This window comes from Penicillium argentinense (genome assembly GCF_028826775.1).
Source record: "Penicillium argentinense strain IBT 30761 chromosome Unknown utg000009l_segment0_segment0, whole genome shotgun sequence".
Lineage (NCBI taxonomy): Eukaryota > Fungi > Ascomycota > Eurotiomycetes > Eurotiales > Aspergillaceae > Penicillium > Penicillium argentinense.
This window is the reverse complement of record NW_026622668.1, coordinates 5,070,209-5,087,823: the sequence shown is the minus strand read 5'-3', so window position 1 is coordinate 5,087,823 and position 17,615 is coordinate 5,070,209. Positions and strand designations below refer to the sequence as shown.

At 50.1% G+C, this 17,615-nt stretch overlaps 7 protein-coding genes across 7 annotated transcripts; 2 read left to right on the top strand and 5 right to left on the bottom strand.

Annotated features, from left to right (window-relative positions):
- Positions 1-41: 41 nt before the first annotated feature.
- Positions 42-2,642, top strand: N7532_009471 (putative rhamnosidase B; the record flags this gene model as incomplete). Its single annotated transcript, XM_056621962.1, has 4 exons — positions 42-62; positions 132-608; positions 660-1,381; positions 1,469-2,642. 4 exons carry the CDS (start codon positions 42-44, stop codon positions 2,640-2,642), a joined length of 2,394 nt encoding a protein of 797 aa, XP_056472768.1.
- A 285-nt stretch (positions 2,643-2,927) lies between these two features.
- Positions 2,928-5,088, bottom strand: N7532_009470 (uncharacterized protein; the record flags this gene model as incomplete). The annotated part of the gene is made up of 10 exons (XM_056621961.1): positions 2,928-3,033; positions 3,101-3,190; positions 3,265-3,479; positions 3,536-3,747; positions 3,810-3,987; positions 4,048-4,197; positions 4,263-4,356; positions 4,408-4,640; positions 4,689-4,828; positions 4,890-5,088. 10 exons carry the CDS (start codon positions 5,086-5,088, stop codon positions 2,928-2,930), a joined length of 1,617 nt encoding a protein of 538 aa, XP_056472767.1.
- An 899-nt stretch (positions 5,089-5,987) lies between these two features.
- Positions 5,988-7,598, bottom strand: N7532_009469 (glycosyl hydrolase family 79 C-terminal domain-containing protein; the record flags this gene model as incomplete). Its single annotated transcript, XM_056621960.1, has 6 exons — positions 5,988-6,427; positions 6,478-6,603; positions 6,653-7,015; positions 7,067-7,314; positions 7,364-7,496; positions 7,535-7,598. The coding sequence occupies 6 exons, from the start codon at positions 7,596-7,598 to the stop codon at positions 5,988-5,990; spliced, it is 1,374 nt and encodes a 457-aa protein (XP_056472766.1).
- Positions 7,599-8,366: 768 nt separating this feature from the next.
- On the bottom strand, positions 8,367-10,118 carry N7532_009468 (putative choline transport protein; the record flags this gene model as incomplete). The annotated part of the gene is made up of 3 exons (XM_056621959.1): positions 8,367-9,220; positions 9,275-9,906; positions 9,955-10,118. The coding sequence occupies 3 exons, from the start codon at positions 10,116-10,118 to the stop codon at positions 8,367-8,369; spliced, it is 1,650 nt and encodes a 549-aa protein (XP_056472765.1).
- Positions 10,119-11,150: 1,032 nt separating this feature from the next.
- N7532_009467 (amidohydrolase family protein) lies at positions 11,151-12,206 on the bottom strand (the record flags this gene model as incomplete). Its single annotated transcript, XM_056621958.1, has 2 exons — positions 11,151-11,765; positions 11,910-12,206. 2 exons carry the CDS (start codon positions 12,204-12,206, stop codon positions 11,151-11,153), a joined length of 912 nt encoding a protein of 303 aa, XP_056472764.1.
- A 2,897-nt stretch (positions 12,207-15,103) lies between these two features.
- Positions 15,104-16,526, top strand: N7532_009466 (uncharacterized protein; the record flags this gene model as incomplete). Its single annotated transcript, XM_056621957.1, has 4 exons — positions 15,104-15,192; positions 15,246-15,289; positions 15,354-15,382; positions 15,456-16,526. The coding sequence occupies 4 exons, from the start codon at positions 15,104-15,106 to the stop codon at positions 16,524-16,526; spliced, it is 1,233 nt and encodes a 410-aa protein (XP_056472763.1).
- Positions 16,527-16,771: 245 nt separating this feature from the next.
- N7532_009465 (uncharacterized protein) lies at positions 16,772-17,566 on the bottom strand (the record flags this gene model as incomplete). The annotated part of the gene is made up of 1 exon (XM_056621956.1): positions 16,772-17,566. The coding sequence occupies one exon, from the start codon at positions 17,564-17,566 to the stop codon at positions 16,772-16,774; it is 795 nt and encodes a 264-aa protein (XP_056472762.1).
- Positions 17,567-17,615: the final 49 nt, after the last annotated feature.

Sequence of the window (17,615 nt, the reverse complement as noted above, 5' to 3'; positions counted from 1 at the left end):
CCACCACAGAGTGACTCCAACTACCGTTTGACACAGGCAAGATGGCTCCGGATGAACAAAAGGTAAGGTCCCCAACATCTGGCCCAACATCTGGCCTTGAAGAATGAATCACTGACATACCCCGGGCGAAGATCATCAACGAGCTCCAGGCCAACTGGATCTGGGTCCCCAACTGGACCGACTCTTCGCAGGAGAACACGGCCGGCAAGATCGTTAGTTTCGTACGATCTCTTGAACTCTCGTCGCTCCCAATGGAGTCAATTCTACATTTCTCAGCAGACACACGATACAAAGTCTATGTGAACGGAAAACGTCTTGCCGTTGGACCAACTCGCAGCAGTCCCTTGATCTGGTACTACGATACGCTGGATATTGCGCCCTACTTGAAGGAGGGACTGAACATCATCGAATTTAAAGTCATACGTTACTTTGCGGCTTTGAGGGCCGCTATGCCTTTTCAACGGACCTCTCGACCTGGACTGACAGTCGTGGGAAACATTGCGACAGATCAGGAGTTTGTCAACCTTGCTTCTTCTGAGCATTGGGTAGCATATGTGGATGAACGCACTCAATTCCCAATGGGATTGGCCGACGATGTTTTCCTTCATGTGAGAGCATTCTCTTCAAGTTCTTCTGGACTACACTGACATTCTTTATAGATCAGCGAGCGGGCTGATGATTTAGCGGCTCCCAAGGGCCATCACATGAAACCGGTAGCTTACAATACGAAAACGCTAAACGGCGATATTCCGCCCTGGAACTTGCGTCCGCGCTCTATCCCCATGCCCGAGTCGACCCCAGCTCTCATGGAAACGGTCAAAGCATGCGACAGTTCAATCCATGCCATTGATTGGACTGCCTTTTTTGTCGAGCAACGCCCTCTCACTCTCTCTGCGGATTCAAAACATACGATTGAAGTACAAGCACAGGTACATTCGACCGTATTTCTGCGATGGGAATTCAGAGCGGCATCCACTAGCTATGTCGGACTCAAAGTGACATATTCGGAAGGATATGAGCTGGAGCCTCGTTCATACCCGTTTTTCCGCTCCAAGGCCGACCGGCTAGATGCAAGCTCCGGCCACATTATCGGACCATTTGATGAGGTGTCGCTTCTTCTCTTGAAGGATGAATCTGCCGTCTACGAGCCATTCTGGTTCCGAACTTTTCGTCTTCTGAGGGTCGAGATCACCGTAGGCGACGAGCCGGTCAAGCTGGTGTCCTTGGATGCTACGCAGGTCAACTACCCGTTAAATGCCAAAGCAAGCTGGAAGCAGCCTGAGGATTTGTATGCCGAGAAGATCTGGGAGGTTTCGATTCGAACAATGCGGAACTGCATGTTCGACGGTTACTCTGACTGCCCGTTCTACGAACAGCTACAGTAAGCACCACACTTTTCTAACCTTCCGAGTCAACGCTTCTAAAAAATTCTCACAAGTCTAACAAATCTAACAATCTAACAATTTAGGTATTCTGGAGACACCCGCTCGGTCGGTCTATTCCACTATCTTCTCTCGGGCGACGATCGCCTCATGCGCCAAGCGATGACAAACTTCGCTGCCTCCGTCACACCTTCTGGTCTCACGCAATCTCGTTTCCCTTCACACGTATCCCAGGTCATTGCCGGTTTCTCACTGTACTGGATTCTGCAGGTTTGCGACCACCATTTGTACTTCGGGGACACCCTATTTGCTCGAAGCTTTCTCCCACGCATCGACGGAGTTCTTGACTTTTTCCATACTCACACCGATGAGCTGGGTCTGGTCAGCAGACTACCCCAGGAAGTGTGGCAATATGTCGACTGGGTGGCTACTTGGGGAGCTACTGACGAACACCCTGATAAAGGGGTTCCAACTTCGGGACGTAAATCCAACAGACACACCTACTTCAGCATGCTCTACGCATGGGTTCTGCAGAAAGTTGCTGGTTTAGTGCGTGATGTCGGTCGACCGGGGCACGCAGCCGAGTATGAAGCGCGAGCAGAATCACTGCTGGTGGCTATTCGGACCCATTGCTACGACGGAGAATTCTTCACCGATTCCACATCTGACTTAGCAGATGAACTTTCGTACTCTCAGCATTGCCAGGTCTTTGCTGTCATTTGCGGCGCAGCTAAAGAGGAAGACTCTGTACGGATCTTGACCGAATCGTTCACGAACAACCGCTTTTCCAAGTGCTCCTACATGATGCGATTCTACGCCTTTCGAGCCATCGCCCTCGCTGGTAACGATCTTTACGACAGATTCTGGGATGACATGTGGGCTCCTTGGCGAGGGATGCTGGCAAAAAATCTTTCGACATGGGAGGAAGACGACGTGAGACAACGGTCCGATTGCCACGCTTGGGGAAGCGTTCCGATTTACGAGTACTGCACAGAACTGGCGGGCGTTCAGCCGATCTCACATGGCTGCTCGAAGATCTCCTGGAGACCTCGACTTCGATTGACGGGAGAACTGTATGCGAAAGTAATGCTCGGGAAGGACAATTCGGCGAACGTGTCGTGGTACACAACATCTTGCGGCAGGAAGTCAGTGAATCTCAGTCTTGCGAAGCCAGTCGAGGTTGTGAGTCGAATGCCAGGTGGTAACGAAGAGGAACATGGCGTCGTAGACCAGCTCTTTTTTATTTGCGAGGGCTCCTAGGCCTTTTACTGGCACTATTCTCTGCTGAATCGCTTCGGTTGTTGGAATCAAGAGCGAAGCCAAGGCGCAGATACTAATTAGCCCTTGAGCAATCGAGCAAGCTTTGGTCATGAGGCTTTTCGAATCCTTCCTTGCTTATTTGTTCCGCTGAAGTATTTGAAACGTGACGCTAATTTATTTTGATGACAAGCACGCAGCTGTATCGAAGCAAAGATTCCAACTCATTCATCACTGCATGTGCCTTTTCTTATCTTTTCCCGTTTCACCTCCCGAGATCATCCAACTCTAAGCTCTGACGACCATCTCTTGATCCTCCTGCTGCTCATTTGAGCGCATCTGTACTTCGGTGACATAGCCCTTGAACTTTCGGAGATTGACCTTCTTTTCGAACCTAGAGTTCATTTTAGCGAGATGTATCAAGCTTGGGTGGAAGCCATATCAGGTAGAATGGGACATACATTTCATCAATCTCTGCTGGCGTTCGGCGCGTCACTTCGGGGAGAATGAACCAAGCGATAATCACAGAAACCGTGCCCGTGCCCGCAAAACTGTGAATGGAAATATCAGTATTTGCAGGATGATATGGACTGGTGTTTGTTGGGGGGTGGGGAGAGAGACAGACAAAAAGCCAGTCTTGACACCCCATTTGGAAACGGGTGCATTGTTGATCATCAACGGTGTACAAAAGCTGAACATAATAGCCACCATATTCGAAGATGCAAGAGCCCAACCGGCTGTCTTTGCTCGCAGCCGTTGTTGGGGGATTTCAGCGGCGTAAGCATATCCGATGGCCGATGCACCCGTGGTAGATAGAGTTGCCAAACAAGCAAAGAAAATCTATATAGTAAATCAGTAATTTGTCAAACTTTAGCTCACCTCTTAGGAAGGCCTACCAGAAGTGAACTTGTTGATGTCTTGGTATAGTCGAAGCAACCGATGATCCCAAGACACAAAACTGACACGGATGTCACTGCATAGGGATAAATTGTAAGCGGACGACGACCAAGCTTGTCTGTGGTAACTGCGGTCATTATCATGGAAATTAGCTGAACACAGGATAGAATGACTGTGACCATAAAGGGGTCTTTGCTTCCAGCATTTTGAACTACATTCAGATGAAAGTTGTTAGTCAGATACCAGAAATGGTGAGAGGTGGCCATAACCCACAGAAATATGTGGCATAGGTGTTGAACACGGACAAGCCGACAAATTGCTGAGCAATCTTTGGCCATGCAGCAATGATGAAGCGAAGACGATTGCGGCCCTGGAAGACAGCCCATGTTCCCTCTTCGGAGTTGCGCTCTGCAATGACTCGCTCCTCTGCAATTGTCGCCGTCATGACTTCCTGTAACCAGTGTTAGATTTCCCTCTTTTTGAGATCTCCAAGAGAAATATTAATTCATACAATCTGCTCGTCAACACTGTATCCGTCGACCTTGCCGTTCAGTCTCCTTATGATTTTCGCAGCTTTATCAATTTTGCCTTTGCTGGCGAGCCACCACGGTGATTCTGGAAGAAAACCAAAGATGACCATGATGATGCCAACCATAGCCCACTGTTCATAAAGAGGAGTATTAGTTTCCATGCGATCGCAAGAAGCAAATGAACGATATCACGAACCTGCGTGTAGATCGGAACCCGGAAATCGTACGGGTCATTAGCACTGAGCTCCTGGAGCGCTACCGACGCGAAAATTTGCCCGACCACAAACCAGCTACAGACAATTAGCCAATTTTCTCACATAGCAGTCGCATTTTCAACTGACAAACTGTAGGCGTTGATATAGAAACCTCGGAGCTGAGTTGGGGCGATTTCCGACAAATAGAGAGGCAATGTTGATTGCAGCATGCCGACTCCCATTCCCGAAAATAGTTTCGCCACAAGCCAGTGATCCCACCTTGTTGCAAAGGATTCAATAAATACACTGATAGTAATGTCGACCCAGATAATGTAAAGTGCAGCCTTCCGACCGAACCTTTCCGTAAAATATTGCAGCAGCTGAGGAAATTTAGTAAATGCGCAAATGAATTGGAACGAAAGTCTCACAATCTGACCCACAGTCTGACCAGCAGATTGAATGCCGCCCCAAGCAGAGATGTATTTTCCTGCGATGATTGAAGTCCCTGGAGAGGCCATCTGCTGAATAAACCCTTTATTGGAGACAATGCCGCCGTTGAGGTTGATTTCTGCTCATGTCAGAAACTTGGAATCAAATAGTTCGACTGTCCCCAGGGAAAATAAACTAACGGTAACCGTCCAAGGACGCGCTGAAAGCCGCAGTCATGGCAATCAGCGACACTGTCTTGAATCGTCGCACAGATTGCCAGATACCGAGATCGTCTTCGCGGGACCGCATGATAGGTCTCATGCTTTTGACCGGAATGTCATCTCCCTGGTTGGGAGACACATCCTCGATGTTCTCGGTGTCTGCCTTCGATCCACCCATCATGAGCTGAATGCTGCGCTGAATTTACCCCACGGGAAGGAAGAGTCAAAAATTGCACACGGTTGGAGATCACAGCTGCTGGGCGATAATGCTTATATTTACAGCCCTTTTGGGAAGCTTAAACCACCCCAGAAGGATTAATTTGAACTCTATTCATCTCAAGTTCCACAAATGACAAACAAAGGCAATTGCGGGGAAGTAATATGGGGTCGCCGGAGCTCAAGCCACGCTAGCGCCTGGGTGTAATCTCATCCGCAAGGCTGGCCTCGCTTCACAGTTCATTCGCCGATTCAGAAGAATCTTACGTTTCTATTGGCTGCTTTCATCCAAAGTGGCTCCGTCTTGCCATCGTTTCAAAAAGCGGCTATTGCTTCGTGTTGAATTATACCGAAGCTACTGGTAGCCAGCAACTCGGGTCTCTGGGGACCGGCAGCTACTTCGCCTTGAATCACTAAACCAGGCCAGCTGTTTGAAAATACCCCTGAACATCATAGTCACTATGGTGGGAAAATTTCGAATGAAGCAAAGCTTCTGGACTTATCATGAATTCAGTGCTGGGGCACGCGTGTCTAGAACTGATGTACCAGACCCGTGTTGAGCTTGTCTATAACAGTTTTCGTCTGATGGCTACGCGGAATTATATGCCGTTATTGGTGTTCGGAATCTTGAATTTACTCCTAGGATGCAAAATATGAATTACAAGAGAAGTGGTTCTTAAGGGGATGGACTGCAACAAAGGGCCTCTTGGCACTAGCATACTCACTAGCCCCAATGAGAGAAACCCCGGTGGGGTGATTCCAACATGTGTAGAGTCACCCTCTCTCAATCACATTCTCTGACTTCAACAAATGGCCTCCAACCCAAATCTTCGTCATGAACATGCTGGCGGGGCTGAGTGATCACAGGTAAACCAGCAAAGCCTCCGAAGCCGCAACAGTAAACGTCGCCTTCCCACCAGAAACAGACGCCGTCTCCACACTCTCCGTCCCCTGAATCGTACAAGTCCCATTCGCAAACGTCCGCCCAGCAACAGTGGGATTTTGTCCCTGATCAACCCTTGACGTAGCATAAGCTGCGGTCAGCCGTTTGGCTGTAACACTACCCGAAAGTCCGGAGAGGGTAAACGTTTGTGACGACCGGGTTCCGCTCGTATAATAATCGGAGTTATAGAGAAGAACTCGGACTGGAGCTCCGTCCTTGTAGATGGCGTAGGCGGCGTATTTGGTATCTTGGTTATCTAGGGGTGCGATTTGGTCTGCGTTGGCGAGCGCCATTGTGGCGAAGTAGGCGCCGTAGTAGGGGGAGCCCATGTCGTAGCGGCCCCACCAGCAGTATTGGCCTTGTAGAGTTAGATAGTATATAGATGGAGGGTGTTTGGAAATGGCTTACAGTTTCCGACGGTGCCTTGGTGGAAGTAGAGGGCGTCGGTCCCCATGAGGACTGTCTGCATCACGTAGTCCAGGATCCAGAGGGCCGCACCGAATGTCGGGCTGATGCCGCCGCCGCCTTGGGTTGCTGAATATTCGTTAGTATTTCGATCATGTTGCAGTATAAGAGGACATACCGGAGTTTGTCTCGCCAAAGATATGCGGCTTGCCCTTGTTAGCAGCAGCAGAGATTTCAGCGGCATAAGGCTCGATCTGGGAGGCAATATCACTATGGCCCATAAGGGTGGCCAGATTATAGGAGCCAGAGGACTGAGGATAGTTGTGCGAGCAATAATCTTTGACATATTCATTCGAGTCACCTTCGGTTGTCGCAAGGCTTGCGACGCTCATGGGCGACGTGCCGAAGTAGACGCCTGCCGAGATGATATCGGTCGCAGAGAGATTGCCGCAAACTTGGTCCTGCCAGCTGATTTGAGATGCTTCGTCTACTGCGGATGTCCACGATGCACCGTTTGCAATTGGATCACTGCTGGTGAAGACTGAAGGATGAGTTAGCACGTGAATGGTCAACATTGTGATGGGAGGCCTACAGTTGGGCTCATTTCCCAGCTCAATCGAGTACAAGTTGTCCATTTTGCTTTGAGCAAGGACAGCCGCCGCGATTGTGTTCGAGATATTGTTCAAGCGCCGGTTTAGTCCGATAATGACTTCTCCAGCATAGCTAGCAGCCAAGGAAATGAAGGATGGGCCGTAGGTCAAAGTCTCGGGTGCAGCACCTGCGCTGGCCACGGTATAAGTGACAGCTTCGGTTGAGGTGGGATCATATGTTGCCCGATCCCTGCATATTGTTAGCAACCCGTCTTATTTGGAAAACTTTTTGAACATACTGGGTTGTTCCTCCGACTCTCACAGGTGGCCATGTCCCCGTGAGATCCTTCAGGTTCTCCAGGCATGTCATAGTCGCGTCGACATCTTCAATGTAGGCGGGGAACGCAAAAAAATTCAAAACTTCGGAATTAGCTGATATGAAAAAAGTAGTCACACAATTCAAGACTTACGATACTCCAACAGGGGCCGCGGGGATTTGCCCACTCGAATTCGAAGGTGGAGATGCAGGAACATTGAAGTTCAAACCTGAAGCCGAAGCCGCGAGGCCCAGAAGCGAGGCTGAGATGGGGCGGAATGTCATGGCCTCAACTATCTAAATATCACGTCAAGAGTGAGTGTGAAGATCTTCCTATGACTACAGGAGCAGCATGAATCGGTTAAGTAAAGCTCCAGTTGCATACTAAGGTACCATCCTGGACTCTGAAGGAAATAATCCGGGGAACCCCACATTCAGCCACATGCGCCCACTATTTCCCCGAGAATGGTACGTGTGTCCTGCTCCAATTCTTGGAAATTGTGCAGCTCTTCAAGCCGCCGGTAAAAATCAGGTCCCTGGGCGATCCACATGCTGGGATCGGCTATTGCCGGGCTATATTAACCCGAGACCTGCAGGATGGAATACTTTGCTCGTCCATCTTGGATTCCATGTTCGACAATAGGTATTTCTGAGTTTGAGTTTCTTGTGAGACACAGTCTCATGGTTCGGGTGTGTTTGCACCGACGAGCCGGAGTTGAGAAGATCGCCTGTATTTTGACTACTGGGGATCGTTGTTCAAAGATCGGCACTACGTAGCGCATTTCGAGGTAAAGAGACGGCGAACCGGTTCCATTCGCTTTCGAAAGGAGAAGCTCAAGGTGCCGAATATAACACCTTATTCCATTTTCACATTAATGTACATATTATCCGAGAATGTCAATCGCATATGTCACAAGAACCAAAAGTCGTATCCATCACCGGCCGTACCAACATATCCATGGCGTCGTATATATCATATTCATCCATTATCTTGCCGAACAATCCTTTTCAAGACAAGGAACGGGCAACGGACTCGCAACATCAATAAAGGACCTCCGCCCTTCCTTCCCAGCCTGGAAGGCAGTCAATCTCTCCGCAGCCTCAAAGCTGTACTGCGGACCCTGGTATTCTCGATGACCTCGGAAAAGCCACCACACCCCAACCAAAAACATCAACCCGACTGTAATGACACTGGTATAGTTCATGTTGTGAGCCGTCGCTGGGAGGACGAACGGGAAACAAAAGAACACAACTGTCACCATTATGTAGATCAATGCCACGATATTGACCATCATGCCGAGCTTCTGACCCATGTAGAAAGGGCCTGGTACCATATTCTGACGACGGGATAGCACATGTGGCAGGATGGCGCCGAAATAAGAAAGTGAGCTGAGGACAATGAACGATGAAATCAGTGCCTGGAATGCCGTTGTGCTGCCGACATATATACAACCCAAGCAGGTGACGAGGCCACTCATGGCTACCGTTGCGCGAACGGGACAGTTGAGGGTTGGGTGGACTTGGGCGAAGTAGGTTGCAAAGGGGGTTGCGTTATCACGGGCCAGACTCCACCACATTCGGCCGCCGGTGATGAAGGTTCCGATGAGGGTTGGGAATGTCGCGATGAAGAGGACGGCTATAAGGCCTATGGCGCCATTGTTGGAACCGGTTGCTTGGCGGTAGATCTCTGCTGTTGGGAAACCGCCGATGTTGCTTGCATAGACGGCGTCGAGATCTTGGATTGAGTAGAAGAGGGCGATTAGGTAGACAAAGGATGTTGTGAAGGCTGTGAGCATTTGGAGCATTATGCCTTGGGGAACTTTGACTTCGGGCTTTGGAACTATAGATAGTGGTTAGTCAGTGATAAAAAAACTGGGTGATGTAATTGACGTACCCTCCTCAGAGAGGTGGCTGATACAATCCGGTACCCCGACAGCAAATGCTGCATTCAGAAGACCGGTCATGAAGCAGACACCGTCTGACCAGCCGCCTGTCTTGTTATGATATTCCGTCCAGACTTGTGCATTGCTTGCATGGGTTCTCGGCATGACGGTCAGAACAACCACTGTGGTCACAAGCCCGCACATCGATAGAATTAAGGCAATCCGGTTGAGGAGGGGAATCAGTCTATTCCCAAAGCAAACAATGGCACAGCAAATCCAGTTGACCAGCTGGAAAACGATAAAGACTTGCCATGAATGCCAATCCGCTTTCGTTGGGTTCTTCAGCAGATACATGGCTACGGCCTCATTTCCTAGCATGGAACTCATCGATGACGCTGAGAGCAACCACGCACAGGCGTTCAAGTACCCCGTGAAGAAACCTGCACCTCGTCCGCGGTTTCGGCTCAGGACTGATGACCAATAATAAACCCCCCCGGCGGAAGGCATTGATGAGGCGAGCTCGGCTAGCGACGCGGAGATGGCCGTATAGAAAACGCTCACGAGGATGAGGCCGTATATGATAGCCATGGGCCCGCCATTGTGCAGAGCTGCGACGATTGTTCCTCCCGTAGATGCCCAAGAGCTGGAAATATTAGCTTAAATCATTCTGATGATCGTTGAATCGACGTACTTTGCAATCACAATGCCCAGACTAGTCAAACTCCACAATCCAAAATGTCTATTCAGCTCCTGCTTGTGACCTAGAGCAGCTTCCAGACGCACTTCATCGATTTCACCCTTCGTCTTCAGCGGCGTCACCCCGCTGTGCGGTGTCTGTGGCTCATCCGGGGCCATGATATCCGATCGTGAACTCCGAAGAGAATCGAGACATAGAGGGGGTACAAGAACAATCAAAAGGTCGAGAAGTGAAAATCTGCGAAAGATTCAAGTCATAAAAGGAGACAACCACGCGGAATGACCCATCTCTTTTTCGCCGGACCTATGAGGACAGTGCGACTCAACCCCCGGAATGCTGTGCGGGCCCCATATGGCGGCCACGTGTGGGGGGCGCGACTAGGAGAATAACTTGGGAGGGACAAAATGACCAGTAACCAATTTCCTCCGAGGGGGTGGCGCGTTGCTCAGCGCTTGTTCTCGCTCTCTCTCGTGTTTTGTTGTTGGCGGGGACGAGGCTGTGGCTATTGGCAATAGGCAGGCTGACGGGCGCGTTGCTACTGCAGCTGGCCTGTTGGTAGCCGCTTTGCCTGCGAGAAGTCCGCGCGACGAGCCAGTCTCTTTGTGCTGGGCTGGTGGCTGTCGAATCATTCTCGTTCGTTTTGAGGGACCTTCCTAGAAGGGAGTTGGCGAGGTTGGATGCATCTCATCGCGGATGCAAGGGGGAGCTGGGCTCGGTCGCCGGCGCCGGTTTGGATCTTTGGAGATTTCCTTGGGGTCGGAGACAAATCAACAATCCAGCGCTGGGTTGTTCCCCAGCAAAACAACATTTCGCCATGAGTAAGTTTGCGAGGAAAAGGTAGAAGCTTGTTTTTCGCAGTTCTAGCGCCCGATCCGGGGCGTACGCTGCCACATCCCTGCAGTTCACGGTGTTGCGTGGCACCTCCTTGCCAGAATTCTTGTTGATCGCCTGCAGGACATCGCTTCCGGGTCGCGTGGCCTGACTGATCGATCGGCTTGATTTGTGATTGAACTGAACTATATCGCGTAGATTGTTTGACCTAGTGAAAGCCTAGCTCGGACCTAGCACGGCAGTGCCAACCGTGCGGAATATACATCACACGATCAACACCAAGAGTCTTGCGATCCAATCCAACCACCAATAGCCTGACCAACATACTTGCACGTCGTTCAAGCAAAGCTATGTTATAATCAGCTCACAAGTGCCTCAGAATAGTGGAAAGAGTTCAACTTCAACGGTTTCTTCGCATTATCCCGACCCATTCGACGGTATGCATCCACGCGCCCAACAGCCTTTTGAATCGGCTTGGCCACATTGTCCCGCCAACCACACTCGTTTTCAATAGTATCGTAAGAGTAGTCGACACTGAAAAGAACACGGTCGGCACCAATCTCATTAACCACATATTTCAATGTCGCAGTCGAAACATGGCCGCTGGTGGTGACCCAGATATTCTCCTTGAAATAATCATGAATGCTCTTCTTGCACATCACTCGGCCCTCATCTTCTGCGATCGGCTTCTTGACATCCTCGAACCAGTGATTGATGCGCCAAAAGTCGAACGGATTATGCTCTCCCAGGTGTCCGATGATCAGCTTCAGTTTCGAGAAGCGATCGAAAGCTCCATCACAGATATAGCGGAGCCTGTGTGGATCCACGCCGTTGGCGAATGAGAGAGGAGTGCCAATGAGGAAGTGTCGTTGCGTATACAGCTTCTCCAGGATGATATCCGATGGCGCCGCAGGGTGGAGATAAACAGGGACATACAGCTCGGTGACGACTTCCCAGAACGTGTCGTACTGTGGCTGGTCATAAAAAAGAGATAGGTTTCTCCGTTGGGACCGATATGCTGAAATCGCACAGAGAGCTCCGTGAAAACCCATTTACTGGATGCACCGACTTCTGGCCTGCTTGCACAGGATGGTGCATGAAAAGACAAGCAAAGGCACCGAGACAGTCTCTTTGTCTTTTATCTCGTTGGTCACCCAGTCATTTGTCGAGGTAACTCTCTTCTCGGCTTCGGATTTGTCGGCGATCCCCTGGATTCCAGGAACTGTAAGGGACATCACCGTGTATCCGATTCCATGCTCGTTGGAAAGATGGAGACGATCGTTGTTAATGTCGTGAACTTGCCGAATGTAGCGATCACGGTCTTCCGGGGCGATGTAGAGGCTGGCCTCGTGTTTGTGCTTTTCCTTTAACCCAGCGCGCTCGTAGGCGTCTTCGAGACCGATTTTTCCAAGCATAGTGGTTAAAACTAGGCAATAGATAATAGCTTAAACTTGAGAGGTGTAGTTCAGCTGAAGGTATATTTTAATTCCTGCGAATCGAATTTATATGCCCTGTTTCTCCAGGTCTATTCGGGTCGGTAGTCAGACAGCGTCTCTTGAGAAGCATCGATAGGAAGTGAGGTTGCCGTGCCATCCGCTTGATAGCATCCGGTTCCGATCGATACGCAGGCTATAGCATGGTTTCATCGACAATGAAGCGTTGATTATTCAAGCATTGGTGCGGGTAGAGTGATGGTCACTGATGAAGCTGCTGGTGCGACAGTATGGGCCGAGTCCTGGGATAGGATCCAGCTGCAGATCAGGTTATACTCGCATCCCGAGAATGGGTTGAGCGGGAGGGCCTAGCTCCCATGACGAACAGCCGTTAGTGAGAACACCCTTATCCGATTTATCGGAAGCGTTGTTGTGTGGTGTGTTTTTCGGATCGCGCAGAACTCTGCTGTTGATGGTCTAGATGTAGAGAGGAGTTGCTGTGCAGACACCTCGGACACTGAACCCGTATTTGGTGCTGGTGCCTCTCGACACTTGAAGCGACTGGTTCCGAGCGGCCATGTCTCGAGGGTGCTTGAGAGATCCGGCGAGAGGTGGAACGAGTGCATGAGAGGAGTTGACGAGGAGTGTTGACCAACGTGAGTGAAGTTTCTTGCCAGGAAGGGAAAGATCGTTCAGGCTTAGAAGAGCTGCACGCGGCACCCTTCACTCCCATTTGATCCCAAAGCAATGTCACCTCGACATAACGACCGACAAAAAATGAGCGTGATCGATCTCAACACGCTAAGGTCGGCTTATACTGCGAAGCACCCTGATTCAGTTGGAATATCCTCTGCACTGGAGGGCATACGAAATTATACCTACTTAATCTCTTCACCAGGACATCTGCTACCCTTCCAGTAGATGACCACAGTCATTGGCCTTTGCTCAAAGAGGACCATACGGGGTCCTAGTGGCGTACCGATCAGAATGTGAAAATATTACCAGAGACTGCTTTGGAATTTCTGCATTGCGCCGCATGCCGTGGACAAGATTTTGACCTTCGCAAGAAGCACAATTTCCCCTCTACGGACCTTGTCAAGTATGACTTCATTGACAGGGCTTCTGGTTGACATTGTCATACATGCAGACAGGATATTTACCAGCGCAAGGGCCACTCGATCAAGGCGTCAGGCCGTTAGCCCCTTTCTCAGGACCTCCGCTATCTGTTCCATTCGCCAGCTTTCTCGGAGCGTCCCGCTGCTGTCATACCATCAGTTGGAGAGCTTTGGCATTCAAATAAGCTTTGGTGTGCAGGATCTCTGTCTCAAAAGTCCAAATACGACCCTGGAAGGGTTTCTAACACCTGAGCTCTAGGCGCTCGAATACTTACCGTACCCTCTATCGACCACATACCGAGCGAGAACGGAGAACGAAAAAAGAGAAAAAAATAAAAGAAAAAAAGACTAAAAAATAAAGATTTCTCATTATACTTCAACATCATTGGAGATGGGAATTCAGACACACAAAGCTCTGCATGAAGGTGCTTGAGCTAAGAATGTCCTCGTCTTAGATTCCCTGTCTCCCCATTTTTATCCTGCGATGCAATGAGACGAATGTGATGCAAGCATACCTGAGCTTAACTTGCTCAGGAAGCGAACATTGCCATGTCTATTTAGGATCATAGGATATTTCCAGGATGGATTGGGGCATTGGCAACTCTTTTGAATTCGCGGCGCTGTTGCCATAGTCGTTCTATCAGGTGTAGGTGACCTCTCGAAGCTATCCTCACCCATTTCTACTTCCCGACCAATTCGTCTACAAATTCGTCTACCAATTTCTTCGGAGATACGATGCAGTCACTCATACCCGACCGAATATTATCACATGCACTTTGAAAGAAGGCCAATGGCGACTAGTCTTGCAGAAATCGAGTATTGAAGACCGATCTGCCACCAACTCTATCGCTGTCGCAAATCGCGCCAACACAGCCCAAGGCCTGTAGATCCCGCCGTGAAGATCCCTAGGGGTTCCTTTTAGTGGAAATTATTGGAACAGCCTGCAGATCAAAGTCCCGACAAGCCCAATCAACTGCCTCGCTGTGGTTTTGATGCGGCGCTCCGGAATCTGACCTGTCAATGGGAGCACCGCCGATCATCTGGTTGTCGCCATCGTGCATATGGGAAACCTTACATGGAGGGGGAGATCGAATATGCTCCGGGAACGGTTGCACTAGATTTTTTGGCTCGCTAAGGTGCTCCCTTTTCAACATCCTGCAGGGTGATTGTGTCACACTGTGCAGATTGCAGCCCGCGGGCAAAAGCAAAACAATACGTGGCAGCGCCCTTTCCGATGCGACTATCGAGTTTTCACTTTTCCACAGCCGGAAACGAAACGCCCAGGATCACGACGAGAGAAGGCAGGGATAGATGGGTGTTGGAGCGCGCTCTGCTCCCCTATTGCGATCTACATTCCCGAGGCAACTGCCATCGATCTGGGTCGAAGTTCAAGTCGCGATCCCTTGCATCGCCCCCATTGCTCCTTGCTTGTCACTGGCCCTTCCAGCCGAGCACTGACATGTCCAGACCAAGATGCATGACGCTGCAGTCCTGTCCTCCACTGCCAATGCTGACTCCTCGGCGCTGGTGATCACTCTTCACCGACTGCGTTAATGACATCTCGCAGGTAGCGGCCCACTCCAAGCTATTGATTACACTGATCTGCTTCAGCCGATAGGCATGGCCGAGGGAGCCACCTCCAGCCTCACTTGATCGCCCCGACTCGCTCGATTACTCCTTTCGCATCCATGGCTCACTCGTTTTTGTCGCCCATGGTTTGAGGTCTGATTGATTCGTGGGGCGATAACCGCTCCAACCCGCAGGATGGGCAATACATCACCCACTCCGCGTGCGCTTTTTGTCGAGGCGATAATATTTTGGAGCATAGGTATCATCATCTATGGTGGTCGAATGTTCGTTGCTGAGCTCTACCTTTTCTGTTCGCGCCGTACTGACTGAGCAAAAGAGTATCGCGAATACTTGCAAATGGAGGAATCAAGCGTTTATTATGTACGTCTCAGTCTACCATATGGCTAGGACCAGGCGCTGGTTGCTAACGACAGAATGATGATAGGGGACGATTATATCATGACCGCAACTTTTGTGAGCTTCAAGATTTGCACCACCCTGCGCGATTGACGATCGGAAGTTTACTGACAGCGATTTGTTCCAACAGTGCATATACACAAGCATGCTGGTATTGATTCAAATATCGGCTCGCTATGCGACGAACCTTATGGACCCAAAAGATTATGACAAAGTGCTAGCCGACCCGAAACAAGTTAGCGACAGGATTTACGGCAGCAAGATCGTCATCGGGCTCGAGCAATGCATGCTCTTTTCAACCTGGGGCGTCAAAACATGCATGCTAATGCTCTACTGGCGGATAACAATGAACTTACGCTCCAATCTCTACATCAAAATATTGGCAGGTTACGTCGTGCTAGGATTCGTCGTGATCATGATCACATACTACGCAGTCTATTGTCGGCCCTTTTCGCAGTACTGGGCCATGCCAGTGGATAACATGCAATGCGCAACCTACCAGCGCTATTCAATTACGCAAGCCGTCTTCAACATATCTTCCGACGCGGTGATGTTCGCGATTCCGATCCCGCTCCTGATCAGAGCACAATTGAAACGAACTCGGAAGATCATCCTTCTTTGCGTCATGAGTCTGGGCCTTTTCACGATCGTCGCCGCCATCCTAAATAAATACTTCAATTTCGCCTCCCCCCTCACAACTACATACCAGATCTGGTACATACGCGAAGCAAGCACCGCAATCTACGTCGCCAACCTGATGTGCTGGTGGCCATTGCTGCGCAAACTATTCGGCCTCAAGGCTTTCTCCTACAACAGTAATCGCGGGAGACGAGGATGGGGCCGGAACAACCAGAATAAGGACAGTAGCGGATACTCCAACGGCTCAGAATCACGCACCTCATTCTCACTGCCTTGCAAAATGAACTTCATCCGACCCAGCTTTCGCAAGAGCGGGAAGTCTCCTCCGACGCCGAAACGTGGAGATATGCATCGCTCGAGTCAGGAGGCGATTACACAGGCATCGGGTGATTATACGGAGGACTTGAGTCAAACTGATACTTATAACCTTGATGAGTGGGGTAGGAAAGGGAGTCGTGGGGATATTGAGGACCCCAGACCCACCAGCCCAGAGTCCCTTCCGGTACTTGGTCGCGAAAACCTGACCGATCCTAAGCATGACCATTTGAGAATGGATGCTTAGCTCTTCTCACCCTGTTGATATACTACCTTGGCGTTACTGTTGGCTTGGTCATTAATGCTCCTTGTATACCCCACGGGAGCCTTGATTTGGTTCTTTAGCTGGACGGTGCAGCGATAGTCTAGTCTCCAGAGCATGTGAAAATTTTTAATGAGAGCAGATTCTTCAATATTACATTACTGATTACTGTCGTGTATTATTTAACACAACGAGGTATCGAAAATCGGATAACTCCGCACGAGCTCGCTCTAAGTAAGATGTACCTGTACATCATTGAGCAAAATATCTCTCAACGCGGATGTATCAGTCCCCTGTGCAATACAGAGACCCATCTTCGCAGATCGCAGCATAGCAACCAAAGTAAACAGCTTCTCGGCTGGCGACAAACACTCAGCCTTCCACCCAAGCGTGTCAAGAAGCTTCTCCGCAATTTCCTGCACACGCTGCTTCCCACCATCAATAGCAGTGCTTTCCAAGTCAGTAAACTCATACGTAAAGCTATTCATCGTCCGTTCTACCAACGTTGGCATGGTATATAGCAGATCTCCCACGCCCATAGCCGGCACACTATCATCATAGCGATTGATATGACCACATATCTCCGACTGACGACCACAATACGACAGCCACGCATCCAGCGCCATCAGTTCAGAAAGACGGGCCCGGAGATTTGCCGTGTCAAGAGGTAAATGCCGGTCCACCTGGAATCCATAGTGACGAAGGAGCTCGATCGGAAAGAGCGGGGCGCGAAAACCGGGAAAGTTGGTCGTGGTATATATGCCTGCTATCACGATTCCATGGTGGTGGTTGGCGCTTATACCGTACGGCGGGAAGGTTGAACGTCCGCTAGACATCCATTGCAAGCCGCGCGAGTGACAGACAGAGTCGATGAAGACAGGCTGTGTAAATTCTGTGAGAATACCCAGCGCTTCGATGATCACGGCGATGGCGCCGATGCAGACGGGCGTCGAGAACTTGGTTGTCCAAGGTGTGGACATATATCCGGGCATCACGTCCATTTGGCATGCCCAGAACCAGTTCATTTCGCCGGTTGGGCTCATCAGGTAATCTGAGACCCAGTCGTTGCCTCCT